This window comes from Benincasa hispida, chromosome 6 (assembly GCF_027475165.1).
Source record: "Benincasa hispida cultivar pf3 chromosome 6, pf3_genome.v1.1, whole genome shotgun sequence".
Taxonomy (NCBI): Eukaryota; Viridiplantae; Streptophyta; class Magnoliopsida; order Cucurbitales; family Cucurbitaceae; genus Benincasa; species Benincasa hispida.
This window is the reverse complement of record NC_143483.1, coordinates 33,665,872-33,687,064: the sequence shown is the minus strand read 5'-3', so window position 1 is coordinate 33,687,064 and position 21,193 is coordinate 33,665,872. Positions and strand designations below refer to the sequence as shown.

Genomic DNA, 21,193 nt, shown 5'->3' with positions numbered 1-21,193 from the left:
CTCTCGTAAATGGTTCATGGAAAAGGCACGCCAACAATGGCCGGAAAAGGGTTGAAGAAGACATGGGAGAAGAGAGAAAAACGAGAAAGTCCACATTATTTATAAAAATAGTATTAAATTAATTAAAAAAATTCCAAATCAAAGCCATCCCATTCCGATTTAACGGTAGAATTATTCTTTTTAAAGCTGTTTGAAAATCAAATAAGGGATTTCCTAAAATCCTAAATATTTAAATACCATATTACTAATTTATGTTTCAAAAAGCAGCCATATCTTCTAGTATCTCACCATCATTATCACTTTCGTTTTTAATGAAGATTGATGCTTGAATTTCACAATGTTTGTTAATGAAGGCAGAAACAGTCCTTCACATCCATCTTTAGAGAAAAAGCATATTCAAATTTTTATTGCAAGGTCTCTCAAACATACATTACAAACTTCACAATTTTCACCCAAAAGAAAAAGAAAAATCATTCTATTCCTCGTAATTTAAGAAGGAAAAAGGAAGGAAAAAAAAAAAAAAAAAGGGTTATATCACATTCTACATAAAAACTTCACAAACTCCAATCAGTGTCCTCAGTCGACCTCCTCAATCTTCGGCCCAGCCCCGCCGGACTGCCCAGAGGCCCCACCGGGCATATCATCGCCCATAGGAGCACCACCACCAGCACCGCCCTGATACATCTTAGCAATGATGGGATTACAGACACCCTCAAGCTCCTTCAGCTTATCTTCAAGTTCATCAACCTCAGCCAACTGATTCCTATCCAACCATTCAATTGTTTCCTCCACAGATCTCTCAATCTTCTGTTTATCCTCTGGATTCAATTTCCCAGCAAATTTCTCGTCCCTCACTGTATTCCTCATATTATATGCATAATTCTCCAATGCATTCTTAGCTTCAACCTTCTTCTTCACCTCCTCGTCCTCTGCTTTGTACTTCTCTGCCTCTTTCACCAGCCTCTCTATCTCGTCTTTGCTCATTCTTCCCTTGTCATTCGTGATTGTGATCTTGTTCTTTACTCCTGCGGTTTTGTCCTCTGCCGATACGTTTAGGATGCCATTGGCGTCGATGTCGAACACCACGTTGATTTGTGGCACGCCTCTTGGTGCTGGAGGAATGCCAGTGAGCTCGAATTTTCCGAGTAAGTTGTTGTCTTTGGTTCTTGCTCGCTCTCCTTCGTATACTTGGATTAAAACTCCTGGTTGGTTGTCTGAATATGTTGAGAAGATTTGTTCTTTCTTTGTTGGGATTGTGGTGTTCCTTGGAATTAGGACGGTCATCACACCGCCGGCTGTCTCTAGCCCGAGACTCAACGGCGTGACATCGAGTAGCAGCAGATCTTGAACTTTCTCGTCTCCTTCCCCACTTAGGATTGCAGCCTGTACAGAACCATTTAAAGTTGTCAATATTAAGTTGTTCCGCAACAAATTCATATAAAGTTATGAACTTCAAACTTTGATTTTTCAGTCAAATGAAGAATTCAGACCATATTAAATTCTCCTTATTCCATTCTTCAATCTCAATTTGATTATAATATGCAAAGACTAAATCAAAATAAAAATTAAATCTAACGAGTCGTGGATTGAAGGATAAGTTTCTTGAACTCAAATAACTCATATCACATAAAAAAAACTTGATCTAATTCGAGTTATTTGGATCATTAACTTAAAATTCTTGAAAATAAATAAAATGAATATGTAAAATCTTTATTTCTTTAAAAGTAAATAAAATGTTAATAACTTAAAATTCTTGAAAATAAATAAAATGAATATGTAAAATCTTTATTTCTTTAAAAGTAAATAAAATGTTAATATATAAAATTCTTACTTTATTATTTGGAATTTTTTGTAAGATAAAAAAAAGTCAAACTACTCATACAAATAACGCTGATAGAAATCATTTCTATTGGCATCTATTTATCAACCTCTATCAACTTATCCCTTATTTTCCTATTTTTGAAATTTTTTTTATTATTTTCAAATATTAAATTAAAATTAACAACTTGATTTTAATTTAAATATATATTATAAAAGTTCAAGTTCTGTTTTCATAATGTTAAAAAGAATTATGTTTAGGAGTTCTTTGAATAAATTATATATAAAAAGAAACAATAAATTAAAATAAATATGCCAATTGCATAATTAGATCACAATTAGAAAAAACAGCAACTCCGGCAATATGAGTTGTTGGAGTTATTCTAGTTATTTTATATGTTTAAGTACGGAGCTGATCAAATTTTTTTCTTTTGAGATGATTGGATTGGAATTTTGTGAACACCCTAATTGAATCGAGTTCATGTATAAATGAAATGTTCTTGGTTACCTGAACAGCAGCACCATAAGCAACAGCCTCGTCTGGGTTGATACTTTTGCAAAGCTCCTTTCCATTGAAGTAATCTTGTAGAAGCTGCTGAACTTTGGGGATTCTTGTAGACCCACCAACCAAAACCACCTCATGAACTTGGCTTTTATCAATTTTAGCATCACGAATACATTTCTCCACAGGCTCCATACACTTCATGAACATATCCATACACAATTCCTCAAATCTAGCCCTAGTGATCGTCGCATAGAAATCGATACCTTCGTACAGCGAATCGACTTCAATCGTCGTTTGTGTCGTCGAGGACAGCGCTCGTTTCGCTCGCTCGCACGCCGTCCTCAACCTTCTCAATGCCCGAGCATTCCCGCTTATATCCTTCTTGTTCTTCCGCTTGAACTCTGTAACAAAGTGATTCACAAGTCTATTATCGAAATCTTCGCCGCCGAGATGTGTATCGCCGGCGGTGGCTTTGACCTCGAAAATCCCCTCTTCTATTGTCAAAAGTGACACATCGAAAGTTCCGCCGCCGAGGTCGAAGATCAGAACATTCTGTTCGCCTCTACGAGAAGCTTTTTTGTCTAAACCATACGCAATCGCCGCCGCTGTTGGTTCATTAATGATACGCATCACGTTGAGTCCAGCAATCGCACCAGCATCTTTCGTCGCTTGTCTTTGTGAATCGTTGAAATAAGCAGGTACCGTAATTACAGCGTTCTTGATAGTTTGCCCTAGAAATGCTTCCGCGATTTCCTTCATCTTAATCAAAACCATAGACGAAATCTCCTCCGGAGCAAACTGTTTCACTTCACCTTTGTAATTAACAACAATCATCGGTTTGTCTCCCGGTCCGGCAATCACTTTGAATGGCCAGAGCTTCATATCACTCTGAACAGACGGATCGGAGAGTCGTCGGCCGATCAACCGCTTGGCGTCGAAGACGGTATTCTGAGGATTCATAGCGACTTGATTCTTCGCCGCATCGCCGATCAAACGCTCAGTGTCGGTGAAAGCAACATAAGAAGGAGTGGTTCGGTTACCTTGATCATTTGGGATAATTTCAACGCGATCGTTGAGCCAAACGCCGACGCAGCTGTAGGTGGTGCCGAGGTCGATACCAATGGCTTTGCCTTCAGTTTTCGCCGCCATAGCCGGAAAAGCTTGAATTTCAGAAAGCAGAGAGTTCTGTGTAAGTAAGAAGAACAGAGATTTTTCGGAAAGTCTTTTACGGATTGAATGATATTTTGAATTGTGGAGTGAATGAGTTGAAGATTGAGATTTATAGGGTTTGAAGAGAATGATCGAGAAAATGAAAGAAGATGAAGAAGAGAATGAAGTTATGAAGATCGGAAGAGTGCAAGAGAGTTCCGGAGTGTTCCAGTTACGGTCCAGATGGCGGGAGAAAGAAACAAGCTTATAAAACTAGGGCTCAATTTCATGTAATTTACATTTGTGCCATTAGATACTTTTTTTTTTTCCTTTCCAGCCGTATAATTTTGTTTGAGATTATTGTAACTTTTAAAATAATTGATAATAATTAGGAAGCGTATTAATCTTCAATAAATTTCAGTCTTTTACTTGAATAAGTTGGTTGTATGTGTTTGAAAGATAAAACTAAATTGTCCTTTTGGAGATACAATAATTAAAATAGATTTAGTATTATTTTTTCATACTTTATAGCTATTAAATAATTATTTAAAATAAATATATAAAAGGAATATTTTTAAATATAAAAAATATTTAAATTTTATAGCAAAAAGTTGTAAAAGTACAAAGCACTCTTAAAACTTTTTGACATAAAATGTAATTAGTTTTAAGATTTTTTATTTATAAAAATTTTCCTATATAAAATGAATTTAATTTTAATTGATAAATTTAAAAATTAAATTTTATTAAATATTGCATCTACTTTTAGAAAAATCTAAAAACTAGTAAATAACTGATTTTAAGAAGGACGTGAAATGTTCGTATGACTTAGAAGTGATTTTAATAGGTTTAATCATAATATATTTTACCAAACAAAAAACAATTAGTTTTTGTTATAATCACTCCTCTTTCTTCCAAAATCAATCCCAAACACAACCTAAGTTAGGATAAATTGTAAAAACTACCTCGAAGTATGATGATAGTTGTAATTACACTCTCAAACTTTCAAGTACAAAAATTTAGCTTTCAAACTTCTATAAGTATTAAATTGGACACTCAAACTTAAAATAGTTGTACAAACTAGACCTACAAATGATATAAATTGAACCCTCAAATTTATACAACTGTTATAATTTTCAGAGGGTCCAATTTTAATATTTGTACAAGTTTGAAGGGTTAATTTTTACCATCGAAAGTTTGAAGGTATAATTGTAATTACTAACACCATAGTTTAGAGGTGGTTTTACAATTTGTCTAATTAAATTAAAATATGAGGAATTAAAATAGTGAACAATAAAAAAACACTCCTTTCTAATTAAGTACATGTTTGAGAGTAATTATGTTTCAATGAGAAGTTTACTTTGAATACAAATTTAATTATCCAAAATCAATTCAATATTTAGTTTTACATTTTTAAATATATTTTTTTTATCAATAAGATTGATTTAAAATGATTTTAGATTTTTCGAGTAATTTAAAAAATAATAATAATAATTTTAACAATTTTAAAATCACGCACGAATGACCGTATATTAAGGAGGGGTTGGGGGTATTATTGGAAATTCAAAGTTCAAGTATTGAAAACGGTGGGTTAGCGCCAGAAAGAGAGAAGAAAAAAAGGGTGACAACTCAACTGTGTACTCCCTTCATCTCTATCCTCCACACTATTCTTGATTCTTCTTTATACCTTCTTCCAATTTTTTCTTTTTCTTTTTCTTTTTATTTTTTTTAGTTTCAAAAAATAAAACGAAATATTCGAGAGATCCAATAATAATAGTTTCCTGCTAAAGATAAACATTAGAAATTAATATATTTAAATCTATAAGTCATCAAAGGGGTGGTGGCGCAGTTGGCTAGCGCGTAGGTCTCATAGCTTAGAGTTATCCTGAGGTCGAGAGTTCGAGCCTCTCTCACCCCAACTTTTTTTAGGCCAATTATTGATGGCTCATCCAACCTCCTCGCATTACATTTTTTAAATCAATTTATATATAGTGCTTTTTACTCAAAAAGTTTAAAATGTCGACAAGTATTGAGTTTTAATTTTATTAAAATATGAATATTTTTAAAAAAAGTGATACAAACAAAAAATTGAAAAATAAATTTAAATTAATAAATAAATAATTTATGATTTTTAAAATAAGTTAAGGCGACTATTATTTATATATATTTATATTAGTGATATTTTGTTACTTATTCTTACATGTTTCATGGATTTTTCTACGATGTAATGGAAATATCGATTCATTCCTCATATCGTTGTTGTACCCACAAAAATGTTGAAATATCGACATGTCGATGGAAATTTAATATTATGCTTACACTTTACATTTTGTGAAAAATAAAATTTTAAAATAATAATTACACTACAAGAAAAAGAGAATCTCCCAACGCCAAATATGAGCCTCGGGAGAGAGAGGGTCGGCATAAAGGGTCCCTCCCAACGGTGTACAATAGGCGTCGAGAGTTAGATAGGTATCATCAGAAGTTTGTTTTGAAATGCATATCTGAGGCTATTTTCTCCCAACGACTTATTTTATTCGTCGGGAGTTCATATTAACTCCCAATGGGTTAGTGTATCCGTTGGGAGATAGTCTCCATTTTCTTCAACCCGATTTAGGGTTCATTCCCCCCCCCCCCCCCCCCCCCAAAAAAAAAAAAAAAAAAAAAAAAAAAACTCATTTTGTAGATCTATCACTGTCGTCGCCTCTCTATGGTCCCCGCTCTGTTCCGCCTCTCTATGGTCCCCGCTTTGTTCTACTGCTCTCTCCTCTCTTTTGTCTCTGTTGCCCCAAACCTCTGTTCTTCTCCACTTCAGTCGTCATCATCTCTGACCGTCTGGTATCGAAGTCATTGCCGTCGTAATCTTCGATAGCTTTCTAATCCTTTTGCCGATTTGGTTTTTGTTTAAAACATTATCTTGTTTCTTGTTTAGAATTTGTTTTCTTGTGAATTTTTTACCATTCATAACTATAGTTATCTTGTTTCTTGTCATGAAATTTAGTCTAATTATCTTGTTTCTTGTGAACTTTTTGTCTAATTATCTTGTTTCTTATATTGAAATTTAGTTGCTAATTTTAATTTAATTAGTATTTCATTTAGTCATTTGGAATCTAACTAGTCATTCATTTATAGCCACTTGTGAGAATTGCAAGAAGCTTTTAGATATTCGTATGTTCTTAATTAATTAAAGAGTGTTTTCTCAACTTTAGGAGAGTTGTTTTTTTTCTTTTATGATCATTTTACCCAACTTTAAAACTATTGCATCACTTATTCATCTTTATTAGTCGTGTTACTTCAATTTACTTTTGTGTATTTAAATGATACCATATAGTGTATGTGTTTACTATAATACCCTTTTTTTTACTTGAAGACTTTTTTGATCTGTTTACTATCAAACATGGTTCATTTTGAGTCAAAATGAAATACCTTCCTTTTGATTTGAAGGTTTAAATGTTTCTATCCCATTTACTGTTTAAAAAACACGCGCACACGTAAGAGAGTTAGCAAATTGTTTATGCGACATAATTCATTTTTGGGGTAGTTTTTCATTTATACCTTTCTATTGCATGTTTCTATTACTTATGAGTTCAACCTCCTAAATATTACAATATAAAGTTATCAATTACTTCGAGCAACCTTAGAACTATTATCAACTCTAGATTCTAAAACAATTGACTATAAATTGTCTACTTATAAGCCATAACCATAACTCTTTGACTAAAGAATACAGGTAATAACTTGTGTTGGATTTACAAGTTAGCCACAAAAAATTTATTTTTAAGGATGAATAAAAGAATGGATCAAACTTAGAAATAAATTATCGATTGAGTATAGAGAAGGAGTATCACAGTTTTTAGAGATGGCAAAGTTTCATATTAATGATTTTGGGCGAACAAGATGCCCATGCAAGAATTATATGAATTCAATGTATGAGTCATTAGAAGATGTGAAGCAACATCAATTAACATATAGAATATCCCCCTCATACTGTCAATGAGTATATCATGGAGAGCCAGTCAACTTATCTAGGGGTTTTGAAAGTCATACAACTCATTCACAGGATAATGATGAAGAAACTAATATAAAGTATAATGTTGTTGAAGAAAATAAAATGTTGAATCTTATAACGATCTACAAGTTCCAATTGAAAATGAAAACACAAATGAAGAAGGGATCGATCATGAAATGCCTTCTAATGGTCAAGAAAGAGATACCACAAACTTATTTGAGGATTTAATGACTGAAGCACGTGATGAACTATACTCTGGTTGTTCATGATTTTCCTCCTTGAACTTTTTAGTGAAGTTGATGCATATCAAAGTTCTCAATAACTAGAGTAACAAATCGTTTGACATGTTGCTAGAATTGTTAAAAGCAACATTTCCAGTTGGTACCGCTATACCTACGTCCTTTTATGAAGCTAAGTGAAAATTGCATGACTTAGGCCTAGATTATGAGTCTATTCATGCATGCAAATATGATTGTGTATTGTATTGGAAAGAATTTGGAGATATGCAACAATGCCTTTTGTGGGGGTATAAAGTTAATGATGGAAAGGGTAAAAAAAAACTCCCACATAAGGTATTACATCATTTACCATTGATACTGAGATTAAAACAATTGTTTGGATCGAAAGACAGTGCTTCTGACATGAGATGACATAGAGATAAGCAAGTTGAAATGGAGGATATGTTACGACATCTAGCTGATGTAGAGGGGTTATAACATTTTGATCGTAAATTTCCTCATTTCGCTTTAGATCCCCAAAATGTTCATTTAGGATTAGCTTCAAATGAGTTTAATTCGTTTGGAAATATGAGTATTTCTTATAGTATGTGACTTGTGATGATGATCCCTTATAATTTACCACCTTGGAAATGCATGAAGGAGACAAACTTCTTCATGTCTTTGCTCATACCCGGTCTAAAATCTCCTGGAAAGGAAATTAATGTTTACTTGCAGCCATTGATTGAAGTATTGAAAGAGTTATGAACTATTGGTGTGTGAACTTATGATTGTGTTACCGATGCGTTCTTTCAACTATATGAGATCTTATTGTGGACTATTAATGACTTTCCTACGTACGATGATTTATCTGGGTAGAGTACAAAAGGTTATCAGGAATGTCCCATATGTAAGGAAGATAAATCATCTTTCGGGGTAAGAGAGAAAATATCATTTATGGGACATCAACGTTATCTTCCAAAGGATCATAGTTGGTGTAGAAGTAGGCAACATGATGGAAAGGTCAAACGTAGACTTCCTCCAATGAATGGAGAAGCTCTTACAACAAATATATATGTTGAACTTACCTGTGCTTAGTAAACATCCATCGAAGCACGATAAGAAAATAAAATGAATTATAAATTGGATTAAGAAAAGTATTTTTTTTTCCAACTTCTATATTGGTCTGGACTATTGTTACGAAATAAATTGGATGTAATGCATATTGAAAAAAATAGATGCGACAACTTGGCAAGCACATTATTAAATGTTGAAGGAAAAACGAAGGATACAATAAACACTTGATTAAACCTACAAGATTTGAAGATAAGAAATGACTTACACTTGATACAGGTCGGTAACAGATTTGTAAAGCCATATACAGCGTACACATTAACTAACAGTGAATGGATTGCATTTTGTAAGTTTTTTAAATCAGTGAAATGTCCTGATGGATTCATGTCTAATATATCACGATGTATGAATAACAAAGATGGAAAAATATCAGGGCTGAAAACACATGGCTGTCTAGTGTTGCTACATAGACTTCTCCCTATGAGTGTTACTACATAGACTTCTCCCTATTGGTATTTGAGCATACCAAAGAATGTGTCCACTGTTATTGTTAAATTGCGTGCATTCTTTTGCGATTTATATGCAAAAACAATACGTGTAAGTGATTTGAACCAACTACAAGCAGACATCATAGTCATACTTTGTAAGTTGGAGAAAATATTCCACCCACCTTCTTCGATGTAATGGTATACCTTGCTGTTCACCTACCATATGAAACCAAAGTGGTCAGTCCAATTAGTTACAATTAGATGTATCCTATTGAAAGAAGTTTACAAACATTAAAATAATTTGTACGGAATAAAGCACATCTTGAGGGTTCTATAGTGGAAGCATATGTTATGAATGAATCATGGAACTTTTGTTCATGATATCTAAGCAGGATTGAAATGAGATTCAACAGAGATTAACAAAATGATGATAACATTCCCGATTATGAGATATTTCGTGAATTTAAATTATTTGGGCATAAGATACGACCATTAGGGACGTCAACTTTACTGACTCTATCAGTAGAGAAAAAACGTATTGCACATTGCTACGTTCTCAATAATTGTAAAGAAATAATAGGTTATTACAAGTACGTTTCAAACTTTATAATTTGATAACTTCTAAGATAAATTATTTATGATTGTCTTGATACAACTTTCTAATGATCAATTCTAGACAACATTTGATGTTAATTCGTCGTGAAGCTCAAGGCGCCCCTGACTTATATATACGACATCAACACAAATTTTCCAATTGGTTCAGAGCTCATGTATACATAGTATTAGAAGTTGAGAAGTGATTCATTATTATAGTAATTTTTTACGTACAATGAATTATCAGGTTCTACAATTGTGTGAGAGAGAAGATCTATCTGATGATTTCTTTTCACTTGTAATGGGACCTTTGTCTGAGGTGTGCTTTTACAGTGGATACATTGTTAATGGAGTATAATTTCACACTATAAAGCGTGATAGTCGTCGAGCTACACAAAATAGTGGAATTTTGGTGGTCGGGGGAGATCAGTTGTGATGAAAGTGTTGATAACAATTACTACGGTGTTTTAGACGGAGTATTGGATTTCCAATATGCGAACAGAAGACATGTTTTATGTTCAAGTGTAGATAGTTTGATACAGATAACAACAAAAGTGATAGGACACAAGTGGATTTATGATACAAATCAATCAACACATCTCACTTTTGGTATGTTGATGAACCTTTCATTTTTTCTATCCAAGCACATAAGTTTTTTACCTCAACGACACAAAATATGGTAATAATTGGAAAGTTGTTCAAGTAGTCCAAAATAAGTGGATATAGGACGTACCAAAAGTGGAGGATGTTGAAAATGTACAACTGAATTTACAAAAAAAAATTGTTTGTGGCACTACTACAAAATCTACATTACTTGACACTTGTAGTTTTTAATTACTTGATGTTTCTATAGAAAAAACGTCAAGCAATATGATTTTGGACAAAAAAATGTCAAGTAAAAGGGTTAAAAAAGCGGAGATTGATGGAATATTTCAAATATTTTCACGCGAATCTTTACTTCGTGTCAAGTAATATAAGGTCTTACTTGACACGTAGCTTTTACTTAACATTTTTTTCGTGTCAAGTAAAAGGGCTAAAAAAGCGGAGATTGATAGAATATTTCGGATATTTGATAGGCCTCCAATTATGTGACAATATCAAGAAAGAAAGAATAAAGGAGAGGTGGTTGAATTGGTTAAGGAGGGCGTCCAATTCCATTGGGAGAAGTGGAGGTTTAAAAGAAGAAGAAAACGGAAAGAGGGGACAGTGAAATCTGAATATCAAGAGTGTGGAAGGGGAGCTCTCGAGAGTGGGAGTTCGGAAGTCTCTGTCGTGGAGAAGTCATCGCAATGTGCCGCTCATCATCTACTTCTACTAAGTGATCGTGTAGCAGAGCTCAGCAATCGTGTAGCATTTGGTAGGCGATTGTTTAGAAACTGGTAAGCAATCGTGTAATGTTTTGTAAGCGATCGTGTAGTTCTGGGTAAGTGATCGCGGGGTGTTTGTGGGCAATCGTATAGAAACTGGTAAGCAATCGTGTAATGTTTTGTAAGCGATCATGTAGTTCCAGGTAAGCGATCACGAGGTGTTTGTGGGCGATCGTCTAGTGTTACTCAGCGATCGTGTAGTAGAGCTAAGCGATCATGTAGCAGAGCTCAGCGATCGTGTAGCATTTGGTAGGCAATCGTATAGCATTTGGTAGGCGATCGTATAGAAACTGGTAAGCGATCGTGTAATGTTTTGTAAGCGTTCGTGTAGTTCTGGGTAAGTGATCGTGGGGTGTTCGTAGGTGATCGTTTAGTGTTACTCAGCGATCGTGTAGCAGAGCTCAACGATCGTGTAACATTTGGTAGGCGATCGTATAGCATTTGGTAGGCGATTATATAGAAACTGGTAAGCGATCGTGTAATGTTTTGTAAGCGATCGTGTAGTTCTGGGTAAGCGATCGCGGGGTGTTTCTGGGCGATCGTATAGTGTTACTCAGCGATCATGTAACATTTGGTAGGCGATCGTATAGCATTTGGTAGGCGATCGTATAGAAATTGGTAAGCGATTATGTAATGTTTTGTAAGTGATCGTGTAGTTTTGGTAAGCGATCGCGGGGTGTTTGTGGGCGATCGTCTAGTGTTACTCAGCGATCATGTAGAAACTTTAAGTGATCGTATAGTATTTTATAAATGATCATTTGGAGTTGTTAAACGATCGTTTGGTCTTACTTGACATGTTTCACGTGTCAAGTATAAGAAGCTCTTACTTGACATTTTTTTAGTGTCAAGTAAAATATAAAAAAAATTACCTAATAATATTTTTTCTTACTTTAATGAAAAACCTTAAATTTATAATTTCATTTTCTCCATTTCTCTCCTTCCCCAAACCCGGTCATCCGCATTTCTCCTAGTCGTTGTCACTCGCATTTCTCTAGTCCATCAGTGTTTCTGTCCATGGTCGTTCGCTGCCAGTGGTGTCGTCCGCTGCCGGTGGTGTCGTTTGGTGGGTTGTCCGCTGCCATTGGTGTCGTCTGGTGGGTCGTTCGCTGTCGGTGGCGTCGTCCGGAGGATCTTCGGTCCATGGTGCCATTGGGATCGTTCGCTGTAAGTATTTTTTTTAAAATTAAACAGCTGAGTTTAGAACTTTAATTTGCATTTTTTTTATGTGTATATATTTTTTTTATTGAAATGTGTATATATTTGTTATGTGTATGTTTCTTTTTTTTTGTTTTTTTTTTTTGTTTAAGGATGTAGTTTGTGATTAGATTAGATGATGCAGTTTGGGGATGCACTTACGGATGATGTTTCTTTTTTTTTTTAGTTTGATGAAAATGAAGCACTTCGTAAGCACATTTTAAGGAGTTGGAAGATCAAATTCAAAATAGCCCAAGATCTGAGTATGGTAGTTACTCCAAGAATGAAATCCAAAAGTTTAAGGAAGGGAAGAAGGTGAAGGAGATGCATTAAGGTTACAACTATTAGTTATAATAATTTTTAACTTGTTTAATTTGTACTGTTATATTTATATCGTAGGAAAAGGAAGTTGTTAGTACATCAACCACACATGAGGAAGGGAAGAAGGTGAAGGAGATGGAAGCTATTATTGTACAACCGATCTTGAAGGTGAATTGTATTATGAGGTAAATTTACTATTAATTACTTATAAAATTATAACTTGGAGGTTTTAGGAGAAAGTTTCAGAGAATGTGGGAAAGGATGAGGAAATGATTGCTATTAGTGTACCACCGATCTTGAAGGTGAATTGTATAAGTCCTATGTTCTTCTATCTTATTTAGGAATGAACATTTTAGTCATGTTCTATCTTCATTGTGCTAGGAAAAAGCTTCAAAGGCGATGCCGGAAGAGAATGAAGTTACTAGTGCACCATCCAATTTATCAATATCCTTGAAGTTTATTCTTAGGTACGCTGAAAAGGTAATGGTTGATGGGACTAGTATTTCCTTCTAACTAACTGTTGAGCTCTTTGGTTTTGGCCGAAAGAGTTATGCTCTTTGGTTTTCCTTCTAATTTTGTAGCATGCAAAAAGTGAAGACTTTATCAATGGTGGCTTATATCGTGCATGTAAATGTTATTTGTTCATGATATATTATCACTTTATTAATTAGTAGTAAGTTAATGTGTTCGATATATTATTGTAGGTACCTACACTCATTCATTGTTGATTCAAACAAAGGGTCGAAGTATATTTTTGTAGATCCATCTCTTATAACCACGGGCCAAAATACTCGAGAAGTTAGAGCTCGGAACCTTTTTAGTAGATTAATGGCTTTTGAACACGGTCAGTTAGTTATTGCTTCTTATAATCCCGGGTAAGTATAATTAATTATACTCATGTTCAGAACCATATAATCATGTAAGCTAACTTTGCTTGAGTTTTTTTTTTTTTTTTTTTCGGTGTAAAGTTTATTTCATTCTAAATATTATACTATACTCTGTAGGGCAATGACCATTTTTCAGTCTCAAAAAAATTTGCAAAGGACTCGAAAAACCACATTCTGGAAAACAGTAAAGGTAAGTACAAGAGCATTGAAAAAAATTAATAAAATGATGTATATTTAATGCATCTGTATGATATGTGTATTAATTATTGACTTTGTATTGTAGTGTCCTTTACAAGTGGGAATTGTCGAATATGGGTATTACGTTATGAGATATATGTGAGAAATCGTGACTAAAGAGAAGAATATTATTACAAATGCGGTATGTCTTTAAACTACTTATATATATTGTAACATTATAGATAGTGTAAGTAGTAAATAAACTTGTATATCTCACTTTCTATGTTTTATAGATTGATACGAGGAGCTCATACTTGCAACTTGAATTGAATGAAGTACGCGTGAAATGGGCTGAATATTTAGGTCGCTATATCTGATGGACTTCCTATAAATTGTGTATGTGGCTACATGGGAATGTCCAACTTTTTTTGTGTAAATGTTTTGTTCAACCATATAGGTTATATACTTCAATGAAATGTGTGGTGGAGGATAGAATTTTAGTCTTGTGATTTTTGGAATACATAACACATATAGATTGGTCTTACAATTGTGGAATTATCATATATTGGGGTGGGTTGATAGAGTAATGTAAATTTTTGGAATTATCGTACTATTGTACGATTTGTCTTGTAAATTTTGGAACCGTTCATGTAGACATGAGTAATAGAAGAATGGAGTTGTTTATTTTAATATTCTCAATTGTTACGTTGGATGTATTGGGCTCATATGTAGACCTGAAATATATGTGCAACTGTTTAGTTGATGGAATTGTCTTATTGGAACAAATGTAATGCATGAAATAAGAAATGAAAATTAAATTTGAATGTTTAATTTGGAAAAAAAAACATAGATAACATTGGAAATGTGTCAAGAGTTAGATTACTTGACCATTATTTCGTGTCGAGATAAAAATATATTTAACAAATAAAAAATGTCAAGAGTAATCACAATAATAAGTGTCAAGAATTAATACACTTGACATGTCATTAGTGTCAAGTGTATTATATTTCTTGACACGAAAATTGTGCCAAGAATCATTTCTCTTGACGTTTTTATAGTATCAAGTTATGACATTATACTTGACAGTCGAATAGATGACGCTTTTATTAGCATCATGTCTACCATCTACTTGACATTGAAAAAACTTCAAGTAATCCAATTTGTGTAGTAGTATGGAGTTCGTGTGGATGAATCCATTGAGGAGGATACTTTATGCATAGTCGACGTTGACCTTGTTGGGTTGTATGTCCTAAAACTCGCAGTTCGTAAACATTAAATATATTCTATTTGCAATAAAGGTGTTATTGAGGTTTATTCAGTAAAGATGTTATTGAATATGTGAATTGCACTTGTAGGAGCCTAAATCCAATAAACTAACGGACCCCTAGCTATAACATGAATATTTGAACTTTATGTGGAAACATAAAAGAGAATCAGGTTTGAGTATATAATCAAAACGGTCTATAAGTATAAGGATAGAGGGTACCTTATCTTGGGAACACTATGGATGCAGCCCGCTTTGTATTTGATACGAACGATGTGATCCCGAAATCGTTCATGTAGAGATATGCGAGTGGAGTCATCTTATGCAAACGATGTTTGCATAAGACTGGACCACGAAATAGTCACTTTTCTTTATAATACCGTTTCCTGTTAAAACTAACTATTTCAACTCGTGACCTAAGATAACTCGATCTCAATCTTAAGCTAACTATGAACTCCTGTTTATTCAGGATTATTATTTAATATGCAATGGTAAGAGTAGTTTAACATCGTTTAACATCGTTGTTCAATAAGTCTCCCATTTTTGGGGTAATACCAGGTAGATAGTTGGGGACATAGTCCTGCAAGATGAAATCACTCTTACATGTTTTTAGGGATAGTAAATAGGTTGTTCCTTTAAGTATTGCTTCTAATCTTAAATAAGGGGTCTCACCCTCTTTGACTGAGAGGGACTCGGTTTATTGGTATGACCATAAATCAATTGTTCATTAGTGGATCAGCGGAGACTTAAGGAGCAAGATGTATACAGGGATAAAACGGTAATTTTGACCTGGCTCTAAATTCGAACAACCTATGAAGGATCGACTTACTGATCGTGGTTAAATGAGATGAATAGAAATATGTCTACAGTGAGAAGAGTGCAACTATTGGGCTTTAGTGGAGTGATCTGTTAGTTAACGACTGTTGGTTAATTCAGTTAAAAAGATTTAGCTAATTAATCTCGGATCGTTGGAGCTCATGATATGTAGGTCCATTAGATTCCCCTACTAGCTCATAAACAGACTAAACCTTATAATAGTGTAATGGAAGAATTTGAAATATTCAAATTCGAATTACGGGAATTATTAATTATATATGATATAATGAAAACATTTAATTATTGAATTAAACGAAATTGAAAAATTAAAAATATTTAAATATGATTTAAATATTTTATAAATATGCATTCATATAAGAAATATGGTGGTTTAATAATTTAATATTCTATATTAAATTATTTTAATTAATTAAAATTTTTAATTAATTATTTAAAATTAATTAACAAATGTTTAAATATGATTTAAATATTTTATATGAATAGGGATTCAGATAAGAATATAGTAGTTTAATAATTTAATATTCGATACTAAATTATTTTAATTAATTATTTAAAATTAATTAATTGAATTAATTTTATTTAAAATTAAGAATTTATTTTTAGAAATTAAAATTCAAAAAATAATTTTATATTAAATTTGAGAAATTTAATTTTAAAATGATTTTTGAAAGAGTTAGTGGATTTTTCCAATCTTCTCCACTAATCCTTCCACCTTGATACCACCTTACAACTTCATTCTTGGTGTCAATTTCTTGTGCAATTGAATGGCATGCTTGTCTTCTTTAATAAAAAGGGTGAATCAGATGAGTAATGGCATGCAAGCTGAGAATTTTGAAAAAGAAGGAGTTCTTCTTCATGAGTGACAGTAAAGCCAAAAATAATCCTCCAATCTCCCTTCAAATTCCCTCTCATTTCGGACATCACAATCCAGTCTAAGCTCAGAGAATAGTGAAAAGACACTATTGGTGGTCTACAGGCCATTGGAGAGGAGAATCAAGCTGAAGATTTAAGCTAATTTGGAGCTCTTCAAAGGTGTTCACTAAAACCTTAAATTATGGAATATTATGGACTTGCATGCTTATAATCTAAAATTAATGTAGTTAGAGTGCTTAAGATCCCAATTGCTTCCGCATGTTGAATGTGAATACCATCAGATCCTATAGTTGTGGAACAACCAATTATTCGTCATGTCGATGATGACCTCATAAACAATGATGAAGAGAAACTATCTCCTCATAATAGTTCAAGTGCTAATGAATAATTTGATTTAGATGACAATCATGACTAATCATGTATCTACTCACTTTTCTATGTTTACACTAATAACTTGTTTTGTGTTTGTATAGATACAATATCAACCCCTAATAAGCAACATGTGGCAGAGAACACACGAGCACTCCAGGAACATGGAGTTGGCAAAATATGTCCACAAATTTAGGAGAATTCCAATCTCCATCAATGAAGGGGCCAATAAGCCGATTTGTCAACATTTTGTACGGTTTAGTAATATGATTGGTGTTGTTGTCAAAGATGCATTTCTAGTACGATGCCCTACTTTTGCAGATATTCCAACAGAATTTATAGAATTGGCTAAGAGTTAATTGTTAGTAAGTTTATAAGTTTGTTCTTTTAGATTGATATAAACATCATATGCTAAATAATCCCTTAATTCTTTTGTAGCCTTATTTCATGCTTGATTTCTCAAATCAAACACTTAACAATTTTATCGAACATCAAATGCAAAACTCATTCAAAGAATACAGAGCATATTTGTGCACACTACAAAAAATGTGGCAACCCTGAACAACCACGTGCCAACTCGTGTAGCCGACTTAAGAATAGATTAGAAAATTGACATTTTTTGTGTGACCGTTTTAAGAATGAAGAATTTCAGGTTATAATAATTAGAGACGTCTAATTAGATACTATCATTTACTATGAAACATCTTTTTTTTTTTTTAATGTAGGAAGTTTCGGAGACTAATAGGAAGAATATAGTGAAATTACCATTCGATCACGTTGGTGGGTCAAAGTCATTCGCACAAATTCAATCTAAGTTTCAAGAAAAACAAGGCCGAGAAGTGGGACGTGTTGACCTATTTAGAGAAACGTACTCTAAAAGTGGCAAGTTTGTGAATCAGACATTTGAGGATACACATGTAATCAATTTGGTTTATTTTCATGTTGTTTTTAATTTGTAAGTTCAGTCACTCATACTTACGCAACTTAACTATATGTGTGTGGAATTACATGGTAGAATGACAATCGACAACCACTCTAGAAGGTTCCCAACCACTAATTGGAGACAAAAATTGTGAGACAGTTTTAGGTAGGTGACTCGATCACATAAAAAGCCTAGGTTTGGCCCCTAAACCTAAGTCAAGGAGGGGTAGTAGCTCATTGAGTTTGACATCTACTCAAAAAATGCATGATAGGGAGGTGAGGTAACTAAAAGCCAATGTTGAATAGTCTCAATCAAGGATTAAGGAACTTGAAGATGGAAAAGACAAATGAAAGAGGATCATACAAGACAAATAGAAGAAATGAAAAAAAAAATGATTCAAGAAATGGTACGATCACAAAGAGAATGACCATCAAATTAAGTATGATTACTTCAAAATTCTTATTGCCTAATATGTTGCTTTCCTGTAGTTATTGTAGCAAAGTAGTTATGTCTTACTATTAGTTTTATGATAATGAATTGTTGGCTATCCTCCAGATATGGTAGCTGAATGTTGTATAGGATGGGTTGAGATTGGTTTGAATGTTTTGGTAGCCAAGCTTAGTTTTACTTGTTTTGGAGATCTAAATAGAGTTTTTGTATGTTTGATTGAAGTTTATGAAGTTTGAATGTTGTGAGGGGTGAGCTGAGCTTAGTTAAAATAATTTGGAACTCTAAATGGAGTTTTTGTGTGTTTGATTGAAGTTTATGAAGTTTGAATATTGTAAGAGGTGGATTAAACTTAGTTAAACTTGTTTTGGAGCTCTAAATGAAGTTTTTGTGTGTTTGGTTGAAATTTGAATGTTGAGAGGGGTGGGTTGAGCTTAGTTAAACTTACTTTGGAGCTCTAAATGGAGTTTTTGTGTATTTATGAAGTTTGAATGTTGTGTTTGATTGAAGTTTATGAAGTCTGAGTGTTATAATAATGTGCTCTGATGAATGTGATTATAGGTAAACTGCTGCTTTGGAGATGACGTTTGGAGTTATTAGAGATGTCATCACATTTTCTTTTATGTATTTCTCAAGAAATCTTTGTTTTGTAGACCATCTTGCAAACTTTTCTTTCTTTTCTATAACAAAGAATAATATGTACATTGACTTTGTTTGTTTGTTTTGTTATTTATATGAACATGTTTGATTTGATTAATAATGTTCTGAATTTTAGGTTATTGAGATCAAAATTAAAAAAAAATACAAAACAAAATAAAATCAAAATAAAATAAGACAGTGACTACGAGATTTGGCAGATGGATGTGAAGACAACCTTTCTAAATGACAATCTTGAGGAGACTATTTATATGGACCAGCCCTAGGGATTCATAACCCAAGGTCAAGAGCAAAGGGTTTGCAGGTTTAATCGGTCCATTTATGGACTAAAGCAAGCTTCTTGATCTTAGAATATATGAGTTGATACTGCGATCAAATCTTATGGCTTTGAGTAAAATGTTGATGAGCCTTGTGTATACAAGAAGATCATCAAGAGTTCAATAGTCTTCTTAGTGTTACATGTAGACGATATCCTAATCATTGGGAATGATGTAGGTCTACTGAATGAAGTTAATAACTGGTTAGTGATCCAATTCCAAGTGAAAGATTTGGGAGAAACTCAGTTTGTTCTGGGAATTTAGATCTTTAGAGATCGAAAGAAAAAAATGCTAGCTCTGTCTTAAGCATCATACATTGACAAAATGCTTTCAAGTATTTAACGCAGAACTTCAAAAGAGGTTTGTTACCTTTCAGGCATGAAGTAATATTGTCTAAGGAGCACTGTCCTAAGACACCTCAAGAAGTTGATGAAATGAGACGGATCCCCTATGCATCGGTTGTTGGCAGCCTGATGTATACGATGTTATGTACTAGACTTGACATCTGCTATGTGGTAGGGATAGTCAGTAGATATCAGTCTAATCCAGGATACGATGACTGGACAACCGTTGAGAATATCCTCAAATATCTACGGAGAACGAGGGATTACATGTTTGTGTATGGTTCTAAGGATCTAATCCTTACAGGATATATGGACTTTGATTTTCATACTGATAAGGATTCTAGAAAATCTACATCAAGATTAGTATTCACTCTTAACGGAGGAGCAGTAGTCTAGAGGAGCACCAAGCAAGGGTGCATTGCTGACTTCACCATGGAGGTCGAGTACGTAGCATCTTGTGAAGCTGCTAAGGAAACTGTTTGGCTTAGGAAGTTTCTGACTGATCTGGAAATTGTTCTAAACATGTTAAAGCCCATCACATTTTTTTATTATAATAATGGTGTTATGGCTAATTCCCGAGAGCCTCAAAGTCACAAGTGTGGGAAGCATATAGAGTGGAAGTATCATCTCATCTAAGAGATTGTGCATCGAGGAGACGTGATCGTTAGGCAAATGGCTTCGAAGCACAACGTTGTTGATCCATTTACGAAGGCCCTAATGGATAAGATGTTTGAAGGTCACCTGCAGAGTATGGTCTATGGGACAGGCCATATTTAGACTAGGGCAAGTGAGAGATATGTATTGGGCGGTTTGTACCCTAGTTTATTATTTGTGTACTTTGTATTTAGTATGACTTTTACATTGTACGCCCCACTAGCTTTAGGTCAAGTGGAAGATTGTTGGGGTTAATACCCTAAATCTCGTAGGATCCCATAGTTTGTAATTGTAATGTACAAACATTTTATTTATGTAATAAAATATGTGATGTTTTATTTCAAAATTAGGTGCATTAACCACAAACCAATAAACTAAGTTGCATTAACCACAAACCAATAAACTAATATCCAAGGTTATTTTTGTATCTTAAACATGTATGTAGAGGCATACAAGTGGATCATGTTTAAGTGATAACTTAAATGGTCTGTAGTAGATGGATACGATTGAATACTCCTGGTGACACTACGAGTATGACCCACTTTGTAGATGTTACAATTTGTTGTAAAGTGCTATAAATGATTTGATCCTAGTCATTCATGTAGAGACATGTGAACGGGAATATTCTATACAAAGGAGTTTGTATAAGACCGGATCACGAAATGTTCAATCTCGTTATATAATGCCGTTCATAATAGAGACTTTCATTTCACT

General features: G+C 33.6%; 1 protein-coding gene and 1 non-coding gene across 2 annotated transcripts; one reads left to right on the top strand and one right to left on the bottom strand.

Moving 5' to 3' along the window:
* Positions 1-378: 378 nt before the first annotated feature.
* On the bottom strand, positions 379-3,708 carry LOC120080398 (heat shock 70 kDa protein). Its single transcript, XM_039035051.2, has 2 exons — positions 2,327-3,708; positions 379-1,383 (listed from the first exon to the last, which is right to left on the bottom strand). Exons 1-2 carry the CDS (start codon positions 3,470-3,472, stop codon positions 577-579), a joined length of 1,953 nt encoding a protein of 650 aa, XP_038890979.1. The 5' UTR covers positions 3,473-3,708; the 3' UTR covers positions 379-576.
* A 1,595-nt stretch (positions 3,709-5,303) lies between these two features.
* TRNAM-CAU (transfer RNA methionine (anticodon CAU)) lies at positions 5,304-5,387 on the top strand. Its single transcript is given in 2 exon segments — positions 5,304-5,341; positions 5,352-5,387. It is a non-coding gene; the product is annotated as a tRNA-Met (tRNA).
* The last annotated feature ends 15,806 nt before the right edge of the window (positions 5,388-21,193 follow it).